The sequence below is a fragment of the Monopterus albus genome, unplaced genomic scaffold, assembly GCF_001952655.1.
Source record: "Monopterus albus unplaced genomic scaffold, M_albus_1.0 scaffold116.1, whole genome shotgun sequence".
NCBI classification, from domain to species: domain Eukaryota; kingdom Metazoa; phylum Chordata; class Actinopteri; order Synbranchiformes; family Synbranchidae; genus Monopterus; species Monopterus albus.
The window spans coordinates 687,013-710,103 of record NW_018127996.1 but is presented as its reverse complement, the minus strand read 5'-3'; the positions used below and the strand labels follow the sequence as shown (position 1 = coordinate 710,103).

At 41.2% G+C, this 23,091-nt stretch overlaps 2 protein-coding genes across 2 annotated transcripts in view; both read left to right on the top strand.

Annotated features, from left to right (window-relative positions):
• Positions 1 to 2,043: 2,043 nt before the first annotated feature.
• atp6v1c1a (ATPase H+ transporting V1 subunit C1a) lies at positions 2,044 to 10,857 on the top strand. Its single transcript, XM_020611683.1, has 13 exons — positions 2,044 to 2,250; positions 2,777 to 2,924; positions 3,843 to 3,910; positions 4,877 to 4,962; positions 5,856 to 5,950; positions 6,095 to 6,186; positions 6,633 to 6,731; positions 6,879 to 6,947; positions 7,129 to 7,221; positions 7,345 to 7,438; positions 7,757 to 7,854; positions 9,237 to 9,363; positions 10,214 to 10,857. The coding sequence occupies exons 2-13, from the start codon at positions 2,796 to 2,798 to the stop codon at positions 10,310 to 10,312; spliced, it is 1,149 nt and encodes a 382-aa protein (XP_020467339.1). The 5' UTR covers positions 2,044 to 2,250; positions 2,777 to 2,795; the 3' UTR covers positions 10,313 to 10,857.
• A 1,420-nt stretch (positions 10,858 to 12,277) lies between these two features.
• spire1b (spire-type actin nucleation factor 1b) overlaps positions 12,278 to 23,091 on the top strand; it is a 35,691-nt gene continuing 24,877 nt past the window's right edge. Inside the window, 2 exon segments of the mRNA XM_020611646.1 lie at positions 12,278 to 12,831; positions 18,565 to 18,593. Coding sequence (XP_020467302.1) covers positions 12,480 to 12,831; positions 18,565 to 18,593 — 381 coding nt within the window. The 5' untranslated portion in view covers positions 12,278 to 12,479.

The window sequence follows — 23,091 nt, the reverse complement described above, 5'->3', positions numbered from 1 at the left end:
GAAAGAAACTCCAAGCAAACCTTTCCTCACACTGATCTGAATGTTAAGCAGGACAATATAAAGCAACTGGCTGCAGGAATATAAATGGTTATAACAAAACCTGCTGTGAAATTGTGTGAAAATCATTTTTTGAGAACGGTGAAAAGTCAGTGCCGTCTTCTCCCAAACATATTGTAAAATGGCTGTATGTTCTACAATATGCCACCTAAAATGAATTGTCTTTATCTCTGGGCTTTCCCATGACATGTCATTTTCAACAATAGTATCAGAGTAGTGGAAAAGAACAGCAAGATATACCATGATGGTCAAACAATAACACAGTCTAATAAATGATGCACATTTCACCCTAATTTCCTTTCTGTCTAGATTGTAGAATAATTAATTATACTAACATAACTCTGTCAGAAGGTGAAATCATTATATGGAGTGATCTGATTTTACTATAAAGGTATACTGTTTCTGATTAAATAACACCATTAGGTGGTATCTAAAGATTATACTAACTTACACTAAACGTTATTCTACACACTGACCACTCACACCCCCTCGAGTGTGTTTGCATATCTGGAAACAGTAGGTCACTGTAGATCAAGAAAACTATAGTTTAAAGTTTAAACAGGTGATATGCAGTGAATCAATGTATGCAAAGCATTTCTGGCAGGCACATGTGTGCCTTACAACAAGTGCTTGGTGTTTTATTGTTTTAGTACAAGGAGATAAACAAGGAACGTGTTCTAAAGAAATGAAAGAAGGTAAGAGTGTGTTGGCAGCATGCCAACAAAGCAGTTTTAAAATTTGCTAGCTATTTTAATGCTTCTGGTCTATTCTAATGGTTAAAAACTTTCAGGTCTTTTTCATTAACCGTAAACAGAATCTTCAGACAAATCACAGGACTGATACAAGAGAAGCTGAAATGTTTGCTTTCCGAGAGCTATGGGAGTCCATGCACGGACACTGTGATGAATTGTGTGTGTGTGGGAGAGAATAGCACTAAACCTTTAAATAGCAAACAGCTATCTAGAGCTATCTAGTCAATCCTATTTGTTACTAAAATACTTTTCTCTCTTACTGAACCTGAAGAACCTCTTATTGAATCCCACAGTAGACTCTCAGCAGTAGCCTGCATTCTGGAGATTGATTGCAGTGTGTGTGTGTATGTCCTGATAACATCCAGGGCAGACTGGCCTCTAACCAGCCATGGGCAAATTCACCCTAGCGTTTGATGTAGAGGGTTGGCTCCAGGCAGACCAAGCATTGTCTCCCAAACAATGAACCCCAGACTCACTGAACTATAAACATGTCCCACTAGGGGCGTTTTCGTCGAATTCTGTAAAGGAGACACCCAATGTCAGGAAACCTGACCCAGCTTTTCCAAATTTAGTAACTCTAAAGCCACAAAAGATGCTGATTTGGCATCCAAAATGGCCAGTTTCCTTATCAAATAAAGTAATAATGTACTTGGAATTGATGACTGAGGCTCAAGTGTGGGAGGGAGATCTTTTAATTCAGAAGCTTGACTGAGATTCTATATAAAAAAACAAACAAACAAACAAACAAATCCTCACCTAAATTAGCTTTTATTAAATTTAATGTGGCATGTCAGCCCAATTCTACAAAATAAAGTCATTATTCATAGCAATATGTGTGCTTGGCTTTGTTGTTTAAGTGCAGCACAATCTGGTGGCTCCAGAGTTTGGGCTAGATGTTTGAGCTCCCCCTTTGTCTGGAGGCTTCCAGTATATATGTTGGCAAGCCCCTGCCCCAATGAAGTGACCTCAGCCCTGAGAACTGATGACTCACAAGGATCACAATGCCATTTTTGTATAATTTATTTCTGTCTATCCATAATTCTGTCATCCTGATGGATTGTGTTGACTGTTCTGATATCTATTGTCTCTCCTGGGTTTTTACTAATCCTAAGGATAGGGCCTGTGAATAGAGAGTGCCATATGCTGTTCAGGTTGTAAAGCTGCGTGAGGTAAATTGGTGATTTGCAGTAACTGGGCAACAAATAAAAATGACTTGAATACTTGGGCTGCAGTTCTTCTTGTCCACCAGCTGTGGTCGCTGCTGAGTAGCGCTTGTCTTCCGGCTCATAACAGATCAGCTGATTAAGGTGCCTCTGTCAAGAGGAAACCTCACGAATTGTAATTTAGGCTTATTGAATGGCAGCTATGAAAATAATTACGCATTAGAAACACTACAGACAGCTATATTTTAACTGTTAACGGGCCACATTTGAATACACGGGTGAGTCAAATTGTTAAACAATAACAATTTGTGTTGTTGTGATCAAAGCTAACGTTAAGTGGCTAACGGTAGCTAATCCGTGCTGAATATTGCTTGACCTTAATCATCTTTTTTGCCAGCTTCATTGCACACACCGTGTTGTTTAATTGTTGTTATGGCTGTCAAACCTTAGCCATTAGAACCTTAGAAGATAGGTGTGAGTGAAAAACGTTGTCATTTTGAAATGGACTTCCACATTGAATAAGCTCCTATTGCTATTGTTGCGTCATTATGTTAGCTTGGTTTATGGTAAACAGTGTACATAATGGTACAGTAAGAGCACTGGCAGCAACATTTAGCTAAAAACAAGAAATCTGTAAACACAGTACTTTATCTGTATTATAGCAGTAGTGCGCACAGCAGTGCTAACAGTTATTGATAAACAGACTTGGAAGGTGTGGAATAAAACTTATTATTGACTGATTAATAACAAAGACAGTCACATTTACATCAGCCTGAACATAGTTTTGTTATCACTTTTCTCTAGCTGCACCAGTGCTGTAACCATGACAGAGTTTTGGTTGATCTCCGCACCTGGAGAGAAGACCTGCCAGCAAACATGGGATAAAATGATGGCAGCCACACGCACTAACAACCTCTCCACCAACCACAAGTTCAGCATCCCAGACCTCAAGGTTAGCATGGATTCACTCCCTGTCTGTTGTGGTTAACACTTTTTCATGTGTGCACAACTTTATGATCTTCAAGAATCTATGGGCATAACACTCAAGTAGTTCATTATAGACATGCTGAACAAACCTAGAAAAAAATCAACTGGACTAGGTTTCTAGGTCGAAGACGTTTCACCTCTCATCCAAGAGGCTTCATCAGTTCTGACTGGTGTTGAGCCGGAGATATTTATCCTCCTCGGTGGTGTTTCAATCCTTTGAAGGCCAACAAGGTCCCTTAATGACTGAGTTAACGACTGTCCCCACAGGACATAAATATCTCCGGCTCAACACCAGTCAGAACTGATGAAGCCTCTTGGATGAGAGGTGAAACGTCTTGGACCTAGAAATCTAGTCCAGTTGATTTTTTTTCTAGGTTTTTTCAGTTTACTATGACCTGGATGACTGAGAATCTGCACAGACATTATAGACATGATGATCTTGTGCAGTTCATGATTTTAAAAGAAGTTAGATGGTGATTGTAGATGTAAAGGTGGGCTAATATTAAAATCACTCACTTTACATACAGTATGTCCACTATCAAGAATAAGCTGATTGTGTTTATGAGAAGCAGACTTTATACAGATCTCTTGGCTGCGTGTTGAAGCGTTGTCTGGTTCCTCTCTGTGCTCAAGGTGAATCCACTTCGCTGAACTTGCTGCCACATGGGGCTGTGGCATTCTCCTTGAACTGTTACTAATGCATGAGTGGCTCTGGACAAAGAGGCACTGTCTTAAGCACACAGGGCCCCCTACATGTCACTGTAGCCTGAGTGAGCCCCAGATGTTTAAACAGACAACCGTGCTGATGCAAATTGCAGAACTAAGGACTCAGAAGTCATAATGTGTTCATGTTTCATTTCTTGCTTTTTGTGTCCAAAAACAGGTTGGGACACTAGATGTCTTGGTCGGACTGTCGGATGAACTGGCCAAATTAGACTCATTCGTTGAAAGGTATGCTACCTGCAGTCTTATAACTAATCTTGCTATTCCCCTTCTTTGAACAGTGATTGTTAGTGATTAAATGCACATTTTTAAAGCTTTATAATCATATGAAATGCAGTCTTTATTTGAATTGGCATTAAAAAAAGTTCCTTAACGAGATGTAGCTAGTCCGTATTCTCTTCCCTTACCTTGTAACAGTGTGGAATTTCACAGCGGCCTAATGCCAGCGAGCCTCACAGTCGAAACTTGGCAATTTACAGTTGGGTGACACACTGGCAGCTCTTTCTTTAGTTATGCTATGTGTCGCAAGTATGCTTGACCATAATTTATAGTCCTTTGAAAATATTGACATGCAAAACTCACACAAAGCCATTGCTGCCTGAGCCCTGCTTTGCACCACCCTCAGTGGATATAAGACTGTGAGAAAGACCTAATTTTGCAACATGTTTTCACTTGTTTGAATACAGCCCGACATTAATCTAGTTCCTTTTGAAGTTTCTATGCAGTACATTGTATGTAGATAAAATACTGAAACTATTTCATTCTTCATAATTGCACCAATGAATGTATTTATTGCTTTAATTTTAGTTTTGAATGGATTAGGCTGTTTACATTTGTCATTATATGAGCAATAAAATGTATTATACTTTCTTATGAACTCTTTAGGTCTGCTGTGTGACTTGGCTGTCAGTCTTTGCTTGGCGTCACTGCTGTAGACACAGTTCTGCTTTGATGTCCCGCTGAACAGTGTGGGCAAAAATCTTGAACTCTGAAAGTTGACCATCTTAGAAATGATCTTGTCAGGGCGTTTACCTAACAGGAGTATGTGAAACTTTTGGATGTGTGTTTGTGTTAAATTTATAGAATGAGGTCACAGTGGTCATGTGGGCATGTGCACGGTGAATGTGTGCTTTACTCTTGTGCATGCAGTTTGTGTTGGCATGGTGTGTTTTCATACATCTTGGCTGTTCACAGTGTGGTGAAGAAGGTAGCTCAGTACATGGCCGATGTGCTGGAGGACAGTCGAGACAAAGTACAGGAGAATCTGCTGGCCAATGGAGGTACAGTTACCACACCGCGTCTGTTATTTGACTACCAAAACACTGTGGTTACTCGTTGGACAGTAATAGGCCTGTCAGGATAATCACTCTATTGACTTACTGTGTGATATATGAACATGACTTGGATCCTTTTTGCTGCCCGCTGTGTTTACATATGTGTTTGTTCACATAAGAATGAATGTCATCAACTTTCTGATCAGTCAGGCTGTTTCTGTCCTCTCACTTAATCTAACATATAGCTAATATTTTAATACTTTGCACTCTTGGTCAAAATGTTGAAACTGGATTGGCAGTATATTGCCTGTTAAGGAATGAATGAATGACTCTTTATACGCCTGTGCCAAATATTTGGGGCCATTTTTATTATGAGTCCATTTTATTTATTGTTTTGGCTATGTGGTTTTATTTTATTTAGGCTTTATTTATTTAGGACATTTAAATGTTTTGATGTTCCAATACTTGAATATTCGTAAGAAGCAAAAGTTTATTTCTCTGTCAAAGGGTGTACTTGCCTTATTATGTTATCATTATATCATTGGGATAAAAAGATTTTAAAATGACAGTCATGTCATTATATGTAATTAATTATTTCTGGGACAGTATCATCAAACAAAAGTGGATATGGTGACAGGCCTAGACAATCGTGATATTTACATAATATATCTTTCAATTCTTATTCTCTAGTCTTATATATTCATATATTATGAGTTGGTTTATTCAAATAACAAAACAACACTATTCTCACTGGCAAATCCAAGTTAATAAAACAATTTGCATGACTAATAACCACTAGAGGTTAGCATTTCAAAAATGAGCATTACCTAATCTTTAGCATGCTATAAAGTCATAAAAGGCAGATGAAAGTGAGACAAGTCTTTTGTTATCTTTTTCAGTTGATCTTGTCACCTACATCACAAGATTTCAGTGGGACATGGCAAAATATCCCATTAAACAGTCACTTAAAAATATCTCTGAAATCATCTCAAAGGTAAGTCTGTCAGTTTGATTGGAAAGCATACTGTGTAGCCAGTGGTCAACTAACTGGCTTATACAGATAGTCATGTCAAATAGACTTTGTTACTCTGTATTTCAGTTATAAACAATTTCAGTTTAACATTTCCCACTTTGACAGCAAATAACCCAAATTGACAATGACCTGAAGACCAGAGCATCAGCGTATAACAACCTGAAGGGAAACCTGCAGAATTTAGAAAGGAAGAATGCGTAAGTAATCCACAAAGGGTAAGGATAAGAAACAGTAAGGAAAAGAAGTCACCAAGATACATTTTCCCAACTGAATTTCTCAACTACCATCATTGTAGTTGACAACATGTCTAATTGGTTTCACCAGGCAGCTCCAAAATCGAATACTCCCACAGCTAAGCTGTAATACCAGACTGTTTAGTCAGAAGACCTTGTTTAGACCTGATCTCACTCTTGGCAAAATTGTTTTATTTGTTAGTTTGTTTCACAGATTTTCTAAAGAGATTTTCAGTTCATTTACTGTGTCAGTCATTCATCAGTCAAGATTCAAGTATCACTGGACATGTCTTCATCTTCATCACCATGCCAGCATGGTTGGAAAACTGACTAACTCTGAAATGCTTTGTTAACACCTGTCACCTTTACTGTCATTTCCATGTTGTTTCACCGCTGCTATGTGCCACCAGGGGGAGCCTGCTGACCAGGAGCCTGGCTGACATTGTCAAGAAGGAAAACTTTGTGCTTGACTCAGAGTATCTTATCACTCTGCTGGTAGTTGTACCAAAGTGAGTATCACACGACTTCTCTAATGTGAAACGTATTGTAAGCACGCCGTGATGCAAATGGCTGAAAGAGAAACAAGGGTCTGGATAATTTAGGAGAAAGATCAATTAGATACTGTCTTTGTATCTGCTGGTCCTTTGCTCTTTCAGGACAGCATACGCTGACTGGGAGAAGACGTATGAAACACTTGCTGAGATGGTGGTGCCTCGATCCTCAAAGTAAATCATGTCTTTTATATCGAATACTCTTCGAAACAGACTTTTTGCACACCGGTATTTGTCAGATGATTTTGATTCCATCTGTATTTTTACAATTTTTTGACTTAAAGTAACATATACATCCATTTACATCAGTGTCACTGCAGCAGTATAACCAGGGCCTACCTGTGTTCTCCTCCAGTCTGCTGTTTCAGGACAGTGACAGCGGACTGTTCAGTGTGACCCTATTTAGGAAAGCCATTGACGACTTCAAACACAAAGCCAGGGAGAACAAGTAAGAACTCTTTATTACTGTGCGTTGAGTTAGCATGCCTTATCTTCATCTCACAGCACTGTGTGAATCACTAGAATTCACAGTCAGATTAGCTGATCTCTGTCCTCTCCATCTTCTTCCTAGGTTCACAGTGAGAGACTTTCAGTACAATGAAGAGGAGATGAAGGCAGACAAAGAGGAGATGACACGGCTCTGCACCGACAAGAAGAAGCAGTTTGTAAGCGAAAAGGACACTGGAGTCTTCAAAATTGTTTCAAAGTTTGCTGTTACTTTTTTAAAAGAGAAATTTGTTTGTGTAAAAATGCTGAGCACACAGATTCACAGCAGGATTTGTTATTTATCAGTGTTGTTGCAGAAAGTGCACTCATGTAGGATCAAAAGAGAGATATGGCACAGTCTTCTTCCATAAGAGCTGTCTGCCAGAGTTTGATGTGTTGGCTTTGAGAACAGTCAGACCTTATGAGTCACTGGTTGCAAATTCAAATAGCAGAACTGCCACATTCGGTCTGTTTTAACCCCAAGCTCCTCTTTGCAGGGCCCACTTGTTCGATGGCTGAAAGTGAACTTCAGTGAAGCCTTCATTGCATGGATCCACATTAAAGCACTAAGGGTCTTTGTGGAATCAGTCTTAAGGTACAGTGATCATATAGTAGAGTTTTTACAGCACATAAAAGGTCAAAGTGTTTTATTTTGTCATATGCACAGTTAGGAAACATGTTTCCCTGTACAATGAAATTCTTACTTCAACGTCCACATGAATGCCACAAAATACAAATGAAATATAAAGTAGATGAGCAATAACACAAATCTAAATAGGTAGTAAAATCATAAATCTAAGGCACTTTAAAGCAGCAAGTGAAGGAAGCAAATAAAAATACAACAAGAACACAATATAATGTGGAGAGAATAGATGCTACATGGGAGCTGTGGAGTGTAAATACTCAGCAGTGAGTGTGCAATTATGCATGTGCAAACTGAGTATGTAGACCGTACAGATAGTACAGTACGGTAGGAGACATGCCAAACCTCCTCAGCCTCCTCAGGAAGTACAGCCACCATTGGGCCTTCTTGACCAGCTGTGTGGTGTTAAGTGTCCAAGTGAGGTCCTCACTGATGTGGACACCCAGGTATTTGAAGCTGCTCACCCTCTCCACTTCGAGCCCCTGGATGAACAGTGGCTGGTGAGATTTCTCCTTCCTCATGTCCACTATCATCTCCTTCATCTTGTCCATGTTCAGGGTGAAATTATTGTCCTTGCATCATGTCACCAGACCGGCCACCTCTCTCCTGTAGGCTGCTTTGTCCCGCCAGTGATGCAGGGAACTTCAGGGTGTTATCCTTATGGGAGACGGCACAGTCATGGGTGAACAGGGTGTCGAGGACGGGACTGAGGACACATCCCTGTGGGGTGCCAGTGTTTGTAACAATGCTGGCCGAAGTTCTATTGCCAAACCTGACAGTCTGGGGCCTGCCAGTCAGAAAGTTCAGGAGCCAGTCACAGAGGATAGGGTGCAGACCTAGTGTGGACAGTTTGTGGGGGATAACTGTGTTGAAAGCAGTAATCTGATGTAGGAGCCTTTATTTTCCAGGTCAGAAAGAAAATAATGAAAGATAGCAGCAATAGCGTGAGAGGTGGCCCTGTTACTGCAGGGGATCCAGGGTGTCTGGTATACTACTCTGAATGTGGGCCAGCATCACTCTCTCAAAACACTTTATAATAATTGGAGTGAGTAACGATGCTCTGGTGGAGGGAGAGGTTGAAGATGGTGGTGAGAACATCAGCCAGCTCGCTGGCACACAAAATACACATGTAAAGTACAGATGCCTCACAATTGTGCTTAAGTAAATGGTCTTATTCTTGTATAGCACTTTTCTATCCATTGCAGCACACTTAGAGCACTTTCACACTATTTGTCCATTCCCCCATTTGTACAGTACTTGAGTAAATGCACTTAGTTACTTTTCACCACTGTGCCCCTTTATGCCTAGTGTAAGTGTGTAATGTGTTCCTCCAGATATGGGCTGCCGGTGAACTTTCAGGCCATGCTGCTGCAGCCAAACAAGAAGACCATGAAGAGGCTGAGGGAGGTACTCAATGATCTGTACAAACACCTGGACAGCAGTGCAGCAGCTATCATTGATGTGAGTACTTCGACAATATTGTGTTAAGGTTCTTACTATTGCAATTACTACACCATCATAACACAATGAAAAACGGCAACATGCTACTATAAAATGTTATAATGTGATCATCAGGGCAGAAATTATTATATAAAATATTATCACAGCAAGTATTTAATCCATAGCTGAAATGATAAAACCTGAAATGCCTGCATGTCTTCAAAAATTACATTATCAAATGTCTCTTTTAGACATTTTTTTTCTAAAGTGCATGGATATTTTAGCCTTTCCAGCATTTTAATACAATTGTCTACAGTTATTTCAGATGCATTTGAGCCCTTTAACATGAGACATTAACTGCTAATTTAAACAACAGAACCAAATTGATATCACACACCAGTACTTGGGTTTGAGTATATAATGCTTTCACACTGCAAAAGGGACAGAAGCAGAAGTACTATAAGAATTAGTGTGTAGTACACTCTGCTTACAGTGCAGTATTATCGATTTAGGATATACTGCTGCTGGTGCAGCCTCTGCACTGCCTCCATCACTGATAGATAGTTAGAGGTGCTCCCCTCGTAGCAGTAGCTGGTTACTGTAATGTAATCCCCTTTATTCAGTCTTTTGCATACACTTCTAGTAATGCTTGTTGGTTGTTAAGGTGTGAAGCTGTATTGATTAATTTGGAACAGTTTGTCATTTTTCAGTGCCTGACAGTACTGGATTCAGTGACATTCTGTACCACAGCATTGTAGAGACATTATATTCAGCCTGTCATTTAGGAGCTGATTCCTCAAACCCCTCCTACAGACACTCAAACTGTTGTGTACACACACTAGCATGACTGGTCTTTGTCTCTTCTTTCCAGTCTGCAATGGACATCCCCGGCTTAAACCTGAGCCAGCAGGAGTATTATCCTTACGTCTACTACAAGATTGATTGCAACCTGTTGGAGTTCAAGGTTTAGTGCGTTTCCTATTGTCTTTATGTTGAATAGGTATGTTTTCTCTGGTCAAACTGCAGCCCCTTCTCTTCCTGCTGTCCTCGCCCTCCTCCTCCTCACAGTTGACTTACCCTATCAGCTGCTTGAGTGACAGTGCTGCATGGTCATTCTTTGTGGTGAAAAGACTCGTCATCAAGCTTCTACCACTTTTACAACCAAGGGGCAAAAACAACTTTTAAATATTGTTTTCATTTACAGTTTGTCTTTCACACAAAATAATTTGCTTTTTTGATGTGAAAATGAAATCATACTGGAGAGTTGTATATTTACCGTGTCATTCCACATGTGCCGGCGTGCGCTGATAGCTACATCTCGATGTCCAGAGATTTGTGTTTACATAGGGGTAGTTATGGCAACCAGCCCTGCGTGTTTCTGAGGTTGTAGATATTGTGAAACAAAGGTGTTAGATGAGTGTGGGTGTTGTTGTCTTATGCTGTGCATATTTGCTGTCAAAAACCCCTATCTAATATGTAAGATGACTGAATAAATCATATCAAATGTTTGTCATATGTGAATTAAGTATCAAGAAAATGACTGCATGTTTATCATTTCTTCTGTTACCTGATGTATGATTGAACAGAATTCAACTGAGTATGAATGTGGCATGGTGTGGACGTCATATGACGATGTTCATGTGAGAGAAGTGAATATGAGACAAAGGCAGCGGCTGTGCACGGAGCACAGACCGAGTGATCCCTGGAAGCCTCGTGATGTGATGATTTGCAAAGCCACAGGCAATTTCAAGGAAGCTTTATGCAGACGTCACTATGTACCTGCAAGAAAACTACTTGGGTTTCAACACCGACAGCAGAGGGCCCCAACCAGACACTTTAGATGAGGCCCTTGCATTATATCTGTGCTGGAAGTGTTTTGGTGCAGACTAATTAGAAGACTGATCAGGCAAATAAGTGAAAACGCCTGTGTGTGTGTGTGTGTGTGTGTGTGTGTGGGCCACAGACGTGTAGGGCTTTAAATATCTGAACAAAAAGAAAATGACATTAGACAAACAAACTCTACCTCAAGTGTTTCTGGTCTAAATGGAAAATAAACATTTTAAAAACAAGCTGAATAATTAACACAAAACACAATCAAACAAAAATGAATTAATAAGAGATAAGACAATAGACTTCATGCATCCAGAAGATGGCACGATGCCCAAGGTGCTCAATGTACAGTACACAATAATATAAAGTGTATAACTTTATATTACAACTGAGGTAAAAAAAAATAAAACAGCTGAAATACATAATAAAATAAAATGAAAATGAAATGATGGTGGTGTTGTACAATTACAAGCAGTGAATAAACTTACAGAAAGTTGCATCCATATATGTAACATTACAATGTAAAAAAAAAAGAAAACTACATGAAAACATACAACAAACAGATTATTAATGAGCTTTAGATGAGTCCAGTCAAATTTTATGGTAGGCTAATGTGTGCTGTTCTCCTCACAACTGGATTCACTGGGGGAAAAACAGATTAGCTTTTTTGGCCCCTCAGAGCCTCTACAGTACCTCACACCCTCTGTGCACGTGTATGTACCCTGATATGTCCCACCAGGTGCAGAAACAAACTACTGTATGCAGGAATATTAGACACCAAACCTTTGGGACAGGGATCCTGTGTAAGACATGGCCATGTGACCAGAGAACAGAGTGTGTATTGTACTTTTTCATACAAACAGCAGTAGTCTGGGGTGTGTCTGGGAGCTAATCCAGTTTAGATTCCACTGACACACACTGTATTTGAATGAGGTGTAGCCGAGTGAAACTAATTTAATGTTAAAAAAATAAAGACAATGTCACCTTGAAGCGATGAATGCCCAGTCTTCAAGTCAATCCATCTGTGAACAGCCAGGAAAGAGATGTGTGGTTGAGAGAGAGAGAGAGGGGGGGGGGGAAGAGGGAGAGGGGGGTCATGTGATGAGAGAGTGAGCCTGCTGGGCTTGCTGGGCTGGGATATGACACACACACCGTACAGGCTACAGACATCGTGCCATCTTATGACTGTCGGTACCGAGACCTGAACGAGGCCAGTGTGCTGCCCAGAGAGCAGCTGGGAAGCATCAATGGCTCCGGGTCTGGACCTGTTATTGTCATCGGGCCTCCTGCGCTGAGATAATGAAAGGATGGCCGAGCAGCGATGTGGGGACCTTCGAGTACCGACGGATGCTGCCACAGCGATGCGCCGGGATGGACAGCAGGACGGGGACCACAACGCGATGAATTCAGCGGGGGAAGCCGGAGCGGAGCACCTGTCTTTAGAAGAGATACTGAGGCTTTATAACCAGCCCATCAATGAGGAGCAGGCATGGGCCGTGTGTTACCAGTGCTGCAAGACGCTGGCGGAGGGACACCGGAGCGGAAGGAGCTCCGCCGCCGCAGCAGCAGCAGCGGCGGCTCAGAGGAGGATATCCGGACCGGGGGATGTTAGGATACACAAAGATGGGTCTGTGATGGTGGAGCCCCAGGACTGTGAAGGTAAAATATTACACAATATGAGACTGAGTGTGTCTAAAGGTAGTGGGATCTAGGCCAGCCCCTCACTTGTATTTCAAATGGACCGATGTGTTGTGATTGTCCTTATGTAAAGACTGTCACTCAGAGGCCTAAAATAAATTCCATCAGGGCAAAATATAAGCTAAAAAACATCACTACAACACTTGTATAAGCCCCAACAGACATACGTAATAGCGCCCATGTTACAGTGGTACCACAGTGTCATATAAACAAATTCTACAGGCCTACACATGAGGAGGCTTTTCCCCTGATCTAGTGTTAATTTGCATCCCAGCAGGAAAACAGCAGCCAGTTTACATCAGCTACTGACCTGATCACTCATGCCCCCTGTGGGACCAGAGACACCTACTGCTGTGGTGCTTTCACAGAACGTTCATCATTTCCTCATTGTTGCAGGCATGTGTGCATCATGTGGTTTCATCTTTTATTAAGCTTCCCAGCCTGTTTGCCACTTCATATCAGATCAGGGAGTTCATTCTGCTTCATCTGATTAAAGTGTGTGTTTACAGGCAGTAATGTGGGCACTGATCAGGGTGTGAGCTGATGTCTAAGCTTGTGAACAGAAAAAACAAACAGCTACGTTTTTATAGAGCAGTGCTTCACTTGTCCATATTCGCTTCATTTTTCAGGCCTGATTCACCTGTTCCCACACTACCTGTGACAGGGGAGCCCCAGCTGATTACAGCTATAATTAATGAGGCACAAATGGAGGTTTACAACCCTGGTATGGCAGTGTTTCTGTTGCCATGCTGAAAATGTCCAAGAGAGGAGGCTGTGTGCACAAAGCGTACCAAGAGAAAAGTCACTGCAGAATTCTGGAAATCTCCCTTTAGTGATTTACACTTATATGGTGACATTATTGTACTTGGTGGTCATTTCAATCTCATATAGGAAACAGTTATATTTTAAAAAGGGATCAACCAGGAGTCAAACCAAAGCACTGTAGCCTGTGTGGTGTGTGCGGTGCTACAGCTGATGGGTGTGTCTGTGTTCATTTAAACCAAACACACCATGGTGTTATGTCAAGGGCCTTCCATATTTATCTGCCATAATCACATTTGCTCCCAGGAGTTGTTTATCTGTGTGTAATGGACTGCCCGAGGGCCTTAACTCAGCTCAGTGTAAGCAGCATGTACCATGCAGAACACTGCTGAGTCAGTATTATGGCTTTTGATCTGATACATGTGCCACATGTTTTGTCTAATAAACCTATGAACAAATCTGAGAGGCATAGCTGTGTCATGATGCCGATTGTGGCCTGCAGGTCTGTACGCTTCGAGTGAATGGGCTATTTTTAGGTGCATGGAAGCGGCCATTGGAAAGGGGAGTCTGGGCTTTTATTCCTTTGTTGCTCATGTAATGTCACATCAGGCACAATATAAAAAGACCTACCTGTTGCAGATTAACATGTATTTGCAGTCTACATGTATGTCACATTTAGTTTGTTTTATGATTGCTTCAGTAGCTATGTGGGCTATTTCATAAGTGAACATATTGCCAGCAGCTGTTTCTTTTGCATCAAGCATGTGAAAAATGGGGTGGCTGTGGCTCACGAGGTAGGGCAAGTCGTCTTCTGACCAGCAAGTCGGTGGTTCGACTCCCGGTCTCCCCACATGCCTAAGTGTCCCTGAGCAAGACGCTGAACCCCAAATTGCTCCCGGTGGCTTGACTAGCACCGTTGTGTGGCAGCCTGTCGTCATCGATGGGTGAATGGTGTATGATCTCCTGTAAAGCTTTGGCCAGTACAACACACTGTGAGAAGAGCGCTATATACAGTCCATTTACCATTTTCCAATACAGAGTTGACACTTTGAATCAGACACAAAATGGGAAGATCTAGATAAGTACCAGTTAGAAAGGGCTATGCTGAGGGAGCTGAAATGTGGATTGTACAGTAACTGCTTCTCAGAACCAGTAAAAGGTCCATGATTTTGTGTACATCAGTGTTTCCTGAACTGTTAATGTGGCTCCTCATAGCCCTCTCAAGTTGTACCCCTTCATTCACAGCACCTGTCAGCGTTTTTATTTGGATTGATTTTAAAATGGACTTAATGTAACATTATGTAAAAGTAGAAAGTGTTATAGTAATTATTTTCATACAAATGCACTGTCAGTGTTTAGGTCATTTATACAGGTTTGTATTCATGGTATCACCACTGAGTGGCAGCTAGATGTCCAGACTATTTACTTATTACTTTTAGCTGTTCCATCTGTTGATCCATCACTTTTAGCTTGCCTGTCTGTTTCAATCATATTACTTTTAACTGATGATTTCTAATTATCCATTACATTTAGTAACTTATTTTGACCATTTATCTATTACTTTGACCCTTATCAGGTATCTGTTTTAGTTACATTAAGCCAAATATACAGTACAGTGTATGCACACACACTTATCCAAATGTATCATCACTTTAAGCTACACTATTTCAACCGCATGTTCATTATTCAGTTGTTTATGCTTTACTTTTAGCTCGCCTCACTATTTCCACCATTATCCATTACTTTTAGCTGTCTGTTTCACCCATATATTACTTTCATCTATTTCTGCTTGTTTACTAAGCAAACAAGCAATCAAAATACAATGTACAGCTGATTTGATATGTGGATTTTTTCATTTATTTTATGCTTTTAATCATATTGGTTTTTTTACTTAGTTGAGTTGCTTCACACATTTTCCATGTACCACTGACAGTCATAGGGGGAATCAGTGCTGTGCATGTCTTCAGACAGTTCCAAGTAATCTGGTAATTTTGCAAGTGGTTTTATCACTGTAGCCACACAAATGGTTTCAGTTTTCAGAGTAATTTGCCGGTCTGTTTTATAGTTACAGTGGGTACGGAAAGTATTCAGACCCCCTTAAATTTTTCACTCTTTGTCCACCAACGTTTACCATCCAACCTGACAGAACTGGAGAGGATCTGCAAGGAGGAATGGCAGAGGATCCCCAAATGCAGGTGTGAAAAACTTGTTGCATCATTCCCAAAAAGACTCATGGCTGTATTAGCTCAAAAGGGTGCTTCTACTAAATACTGAGCAAAGGGTCTGAATACTTATGACCATGTGATATCTCAGTTTTTCTTTTTTAATAAATCTGCAAAAATGTCAAAAATTCTGTGTTTTTCTGTCAATATGGGGTGCTGTGTGTACATTAATGAGGAAAAAAATGAACTTAAATGATTTTAGCATATGGCTGCAATATAACAAAGAGTGAAAAATTTAAGGGGGTCTGAATACTTTCCGTACCCACTGTATGTGTGGTTCAGCACCAACTCTCTCTGCATAATGTGTATGTTAGGCAGACAAAGTCATTAATCTTGTAAAGAGACAACTCTGACTAAAGGATTTAGGTTTTCTGATGTGCTCATCTTCAAAATGACTGAAAGTTAAATCCAGAGAAGGGTAGTTTTAGATCATTTCCACGTAGGTTTCTGGTAATCAGCAGCTCATCTGTGTTATGGCCACACAACACACAAGGTGGTGTGACAGAGGAGGCGGACTCAGATGGCCGATTTCAACATAAACAGTGTTTAATAGTGCTGTACAGATTAGAACAGTGATAACGTGTCAAAACACAAATGTCCCGAATAGATGAAGAGGGTATTTGGTGTTGATCTTGGGCAGAGATGATGAAAGCTGTTGCAGGGTCGAGCTGTGGAGCATGAGGGTCACTCACTGGCTGGTCAAGGTAGAGATGGTTGAGGCAGGAGAACACGATGAGCAGGTAGAAAACAGGATAGGAGAGCACCAACCCGGTAGATGATGTTAGTCCGAGGGGTAACGATAAGTGTTGGTCAGAGGATGACAGCTCCGAGTGGAGGCTAATAGTCCAAAAGGGGAGCTGACATCTGGAACAGGCGAAGAGAAGGCTAAGAGAATAAAGGAGGCAAACTTAAACTGAATAAACATAAAGACAGTACTGGGGTAGAACGGCACTAGTCGTCTGCTTGGGAACGAACAACAAACTGGCAGTGAGCTGGTAGGAAGGCAGGGTAGATATAAGAGGTGGGTAATTGCAGGATAGACAACAGGTGGTGATGATAAGGATAGCTGGCAGGTGTGTGGAGGTGAGAGAGGGCAGGCAAAACGGAACGACCCTGATGATCTGGCCTGCATATCTGACTAAGCCGTAGCAATCAGGACACTTTTAAGAACATTTTAAAATGTTAATGATAAATATTAAATTCAATTTGATATTGTCCCCAAATGTTTTAGTATCATTAAGAAAGCACATTATATTTCCTGCTTGACGCACACATCGTAGAGCTTCCTGCAGCTGGACAGCGTTCAGATCTGCTGATTGAGTTAAGGTCATGAGATGACATCAGAGCTGCTGTGATGCTTTACTCTGCGTTACAATACAAAACAGTTCTTTGTTGGAGGCTCAGCTGCCACTGGGCTATTTGTTTTGTCATGGACTGAAGGCTGGGCTGATGTAGCCTGCAGAAACATTGTGTGAAATGAGTCCATTCATGGCTTCTTGGAAGAAGCTTTATCATCATCAGACATGTTACTTAAACTACTAAAGTAATTTGCAACAAAACAGAGCTTTTATTAAAACTAGTCTAGATTACATATGAATAAGCAGAGCTCAGGGTTTTTTCCATGAAATTAATCGAAGATCTGTGCTAGAAATAAAAAGATTGCTTTGTGCACGCTTGTATGCCCGGTACATTTCACGTCTGTGTTTATTACATTTTTGCAACGTTACTGTTACAGCAACATTGGTGTTTGGATCACGGTAGCCATTGCTTTGCATTAAAGGACAACCCACTCATACGTCTGTGGGTGTTCAACAGTTATGTCAGTGTACTTCTCTCTGCAACTGTTAGGGTAAACGCTCGCACACAGAAGTGAGTGAGCGGTAAAGAGAGGCGGACCCAGGTAGCCGACTTCAGTGCAAGCAGTGATTTATTTATATACAGTGCAGTAGAGTGAACAAACAACGAGCAGGTAAATGATAACTGAATTGGGGGGAAACCGGGTGTTCATGAGAGATGAGCTGGAGTGTGGTGGGCCGAGCTGCGTCGCGGGGTCACTCCTGAGCTGGCTGATGAGATGATGGTAGATGCTGGAAGAAACAATAGGCAGAGAGGAGTTAGTATGGGAGAAACTTGGTGACTGTGCATCGACCTGTCTGGGAAGGTAGAGTGGAACCAAGGTCCGGAGGAAACAGGCGGTCCAAACCAAAAAAATGAGAGAATAACAAAGCTGACTAGGAGAGACACATAAGCGACGGGAACCAAGGTAAAAAAAAAAACACTAAAGCACTGGAATAACGAAGACAAAATAACAAACGAGAAGTACTGGGCAAAGAGATCAGGTGTAGGCTAGAAACATGAACGAACTGGCAAGTGAGTGAGAGGTGAGCTGGGTATAAATAAGGGCAGACTAAGGAGTGCAGCTGGTGCTAATCATGGGAGTGAGGAGCAGGTGTATGGAATCAGCAATCAGGGGCTAAGAGAGACGGAGTGAGGAAGGTGAGAGAGGCCAGAGTGGCCGGGCAAACCTGACAGAAACATTGCTTGATGGACCAAAATACAATACTGCAATACTTTTCACATGAGTGGATTATAGAGCACCATCATGTGTGCTTGCATCCTGTCAGTCATACATACATGAATGCACTGAAACTGTTTCATGATCAGGTCTACATCAGCTGCTTTTAACAATACTGTTTTCTTGTTCCCCTAGGTAAAAACAGCCCTTGCACAACAGCAGAGGTGAGTATCTCAGCTGTCATCCTGTTTTAGGTGTTTGTATTTCATCGTCACTCTTAGAAGTTTGATCAAAATCTTTTGGCTATATTCACCTGAGTATATTATCAACATGCCTGCTGCTGTGGGTGAGGGACAAAAGGAAGTGGTAACATTATCTGGAATAACCAGGATGACATTTTAAAATTTTGCTTATTGTGTACTGGCAGTGCTCACTTTATGTTAGTAATGTGCAGCCCAGTTGCAGCTGCTGAATTTCCAATGATTGTGTGTTGGAAAATGACTTTTGGGGCCAGTGTGTGTGTGACCTGATGAACACGTAAGTGGTAGTAACCTGATTTGGCCACTATGCTTCACAGTCCAGCTTCATTCCTGGAAGGAATTGCAAGAGATTGAAAAAGAAATGAACAGAGAGACATAGACTTTTAATCCCCGTGGGTCCAACTCCAACACCAAAGGATCCTACACTTCCCAAATGCAGCCCCACGTAAATCCTTGTTGAAGTATGTAATGCATACTTTCTGGCCTAAACTTGTAGTCTCACATTGTTTCAGCTGAAACAACACTGATGGCATTATGAGGGTTCATTTCTCAGACCTGACAAAGCTGAGTCATAGAACATACTGTATTAAATTTCTGTTTCCACACGCTGAGCGGTGCTCCTCACGGTGAGTAATCTAATCATAATGTGTAAAACTGTGGATGGCCCCTTTAAAACACAGGGCTATGAGATAGCCCCAGCTCATTCTCAGTTTACCACAAGCCAGATCATCTGAATGCAGGGTGTTCACGGTATCCGTAACAGCTGATGTTGACTGTTGGTTATACATTTCAACAACATGACTTGGAGACAAATACTGTTGAAGACACTTTCCATGCATGTGTCCCAGCCTCTCATCTTTCAGCTTGTTTCTTCAGCCAGCCATTTTCTCCACCTGCTCCAGGGCTCCCAGCTGCCTTCTCTGACTGACGGTGTCACGGAGGAAGGCCTCCCATTTGATGACAGCTCTGGGAGGAGCTTTAGACTTAATTAAGGGGCTATGGAAAATTGTCCCTCCTCTCTCTGTAGGACCGTCAGCTGCTGATAATTGCTGTGATAATAGCTTGTGAAAAAATGTCTTACTGTTGTAGCTTTGGATTTATTTTCAGCTGCAAGGATCTCGTTGGTGTCACTATAGAGTAGTTAGCACAGGGTGTGTTGTCCGCTGTACAGAATGTATTGACCCTTGAGGCAAATTTGTGATGTGTGATAGCTGGCTATACATATAATATTTGACTTGACATGAGCAGTCAGTGTTGAATGGATTTGAAGCTGACAAATAGTTTTGAGCTGAAAGCATTTTGTGTGTGTGATGCTGCACATTGACTGAGGATCTATTCCTAGTTCATTAGAGATGGCGTGAAGTAGTTTTCAGGGAGTTCTGGAGTTGGACTGATGTATAATAGAGCTGCAATAACACCTGGACAGCAGTGAAATACTCGAGCACATTCACATGTGCACACACAGTTGACTGTGAATGTGAAACTGTACAGGTACAGACACATCTCTTATAAGTGACTTTGCAGTAGAAACGAGTTCTCACAATAGTGTTTTACAGACTGGTACATTTTTCAAGATGTTTGATGCTTGACAGCATTTCACAATAGTGTTTTACAGACTGGTACAAGATGTTTAATGCTGTCAAGCATCAAACATCAACTCCTGCAGTAGAGATGTTCTGCTAACACACAGTGTGCAATTAGCCCAAAGCTGAGTGAACAGGAAGCCATGTGTAGTCTAACACATGACTCTAGCAAACAATGCAGCTGTGAACGTCAGATGAGTCTGTCACTAGAGCCAGTTAACCGTGCTACAGCATAAGGCTCTTGTGCAGCTGCCACTATAGTTAAATTCATATATATTTGATAGCAGTTTTGTTTGCACTCATATACAGTATGGAGGTTTATTTTCTATCTACACATTGCTACTCTCTTTTTGTTTGTGAGAAATGTGTTAATGACACCTGCACCCATGCTAACTAGACCCGTTTGGTCCTGTGAGAAGTTTGTGGATTATATGCCACATTCCCCACTGTCAAAGTTTAACTGCGCTCTAAGCTCTCCTGCTGTCAGGGCTTTGAAGTCTGGGATTAGAGTTTAACGCCATATTCAGTGTTTAATCTAAGCAGAAAATTCTCTCAGGAGTTATAAATGTGCAGTAGGTGTTTTTTCTCAGCTGATATTTCAGTTTGCTTTTATGATTTCTGTAGGGGTTGTATGTGCATGAACAAATAAATAAAGGCAAAACACAAAGGTGGAAAAATACATGACTCGATTACTGAGCAGACCTACAGGGTACAGGCCCGGGTTAGGGTGTCTGTGGGGTTTGCCTGCAAAATATCCCAGAAGGTGACAAAATGACCAGAATGAGACATACTTAAACCAACTTCCAAGAGAAGTAAAACATTCTCAGAGGTCAAATACGGCCACAGAGATTCATGATACGACCATAATGATAAACAAACCTGTCTTTTTCAGTTTGGGTGTCTTGCTTCTGAGCAGGAGGGTCAGGGGGGGGCCTTTTGCTTGTCTGTCCCCAGGGGCCACTTTAGTCATAATTTGTCCCTGGACAGATGCGGCCATTTTATTTTTAGCTGTTATGGTGTTTTGACACCATTTATAGTTTTATACCTGTAATTTATTTGGGTGAGACATGTAAGGGGGAAGAGGGATGCACTAGCTTCTACTTTCTCACATGCATTTTTGCATTTGGTGCCCAGTGCGACAACATTCTTCTACTGAACGTTCAGCAGAGTTACATGCTGTATCTTGCTCAGTGATACCTCAAAGGAGTTAGTGGAGGAGAGTGTTTACTGTGCCTTCACTTCCCACAGTTAGTTTTTTTGTATTCTTAATTAATGTATTTGATTCTTGTGAGACTTCAATAACTATTTAAAGGAATGATTAAAAATGATGGGAAATCTGCTTATTTACCTTCTTACTAAGAGGTACTGTAGATGAAAAGACCATTACCACGCTCATACACTAAAAGTGAAGCTAGACCCAGCAGGCGATTAGCCTAGCTTAGCATAAAGACTGGAAACGGAGGGAACAGCCTGGATCTTTTCACTGTTCTGCCTCTAGCTCCAGTTTTTAAAATACTGGAAGCGGTTGCATCCATGGAGTCTTATTGCTACCCTGAAGTAACCAGTGGAGAGTCCAAGAAATCAGTGGCCTAATTGTTTATGCTGTAAAATAAATGTGTAAAGGCTTGAGACTCCAGCTGCTGCTCCTTTGGCAGTTTGCTTTTTGTGTCCAATTCTCCTGCGAAAATAAAGCACATATTTTATCAGAGTACAAATTAAAATTCATGGTGAAAAAATGGTCAAATCCACTTGGTGAAGGCTTTCCTTTTTATGTAATTTCTTTTTGCTGATTAAATACCGTTCAGGCCATGCTCTAGCTGTCCCCCTCAGTAATAGCATGTGGTTATAATGAGTCCCTGGAGGAGTGTGTTTGCATGTGCAAATGGTTTTTCTGTGGGTTGTGGGGTTGTGTGTGCATGTGCAGTACATATGTCATATATCAGTAGGTGTATATCTGGGTGGGATCTGCCATATGGCTTCTCCTCGCTCCAAGAGCATTCTTTAATTTGCCCTCAACACACACGTTATATATGATCCTATTTTTCTGGAGGTCTCCCTTTTACCCATCCTCCACAACCTCTCTCATCACTCTTTTTTTCTGTCTCTGATCCTTGTTGTTCTGCATCTCCCATTTCCCCTTTCTCACTGTTTTGTTTCTCTCAGTGGTTTATATGCTGTCTTGCTCCTTCTTAGTCTTTTTGTAGTGCTCAGGGCTGCAGAATAATCCCTTGTGTGATTTCCCACTCCCAGTCTTAACTTGGGTTTGGCATCCCGGTCTTTAGCCACCATGACCCTCCAATTCCAGGAGTGCTATAACTGAGTACAGCATCTCCGGGCATACATGTACAAGTCTCTGGACCAAATAATATTATACAGCTTAATATTTTTAGCATGTTTTCCATAAATCTCATATATTTGACATGTTTAACATTACTGACAAAATGTTCCGCATTGTTACAGCTTCAAAATGAAGATTTAGTCGTTTTATGCCCGACATATTATTTTTGTGTGGTAATGCAGCTGAAAGGGTGGGTTGTACTGAAAGCACTGAGGTTTAGTGGCATTGACGTGCTGGTGGAAAGCTCCTTGTGAGAGAGTGTTTCATTTCCCAAAGATTTTCCCACAAAGATTATAAAAGCTGTCGCTCTGCTGACTCTTAAAAACCTATCATTAAAACAACAGGGTGGGTTCTTAAAGGATTTAAGGCAAGAGAGGGGAGGAGAACAAGAATGGCCAAAACAGCCAGTTGAATGAATGGGGCAGGTGTAGATGTTGGCAGAAAGTAGCCATTAGAGGCTTGCTCCTGCTCCTGAATGTCTTTTTAATAATCGTTTATATATGTTTTAAAACATGCATGCACACAGATAAATATCAGCTAA

What these genes read in the sequence shown, in the direction of transcription:
- atp6v1c1a (XM_020611683.1), top strand. Translation starts at nt 2,796, where the DNA reads ATGACAGAGTTTTGGTTGATCTCCGCACCTGGAGAGAAGACCTGCCAG. An exon ending in TTAGACTCATTCGTTGAAAG is followed by an intron (nt 3,911 to 4,876) that starts GTATGCTACCTG and finishes GGCTGTTCACAG; the next exon opens with TGTGGTGAAGAAGGTAGCTC. An exon ending in CACAAAGCCAGGGAGAACAA is followed by an intron (nt 7,222 to 7,344) that starts GTAAGAACTCTT and finishes TCTTCTTCCTAG; the next exon opens with GTTCACAGTGAGAGACTTTC.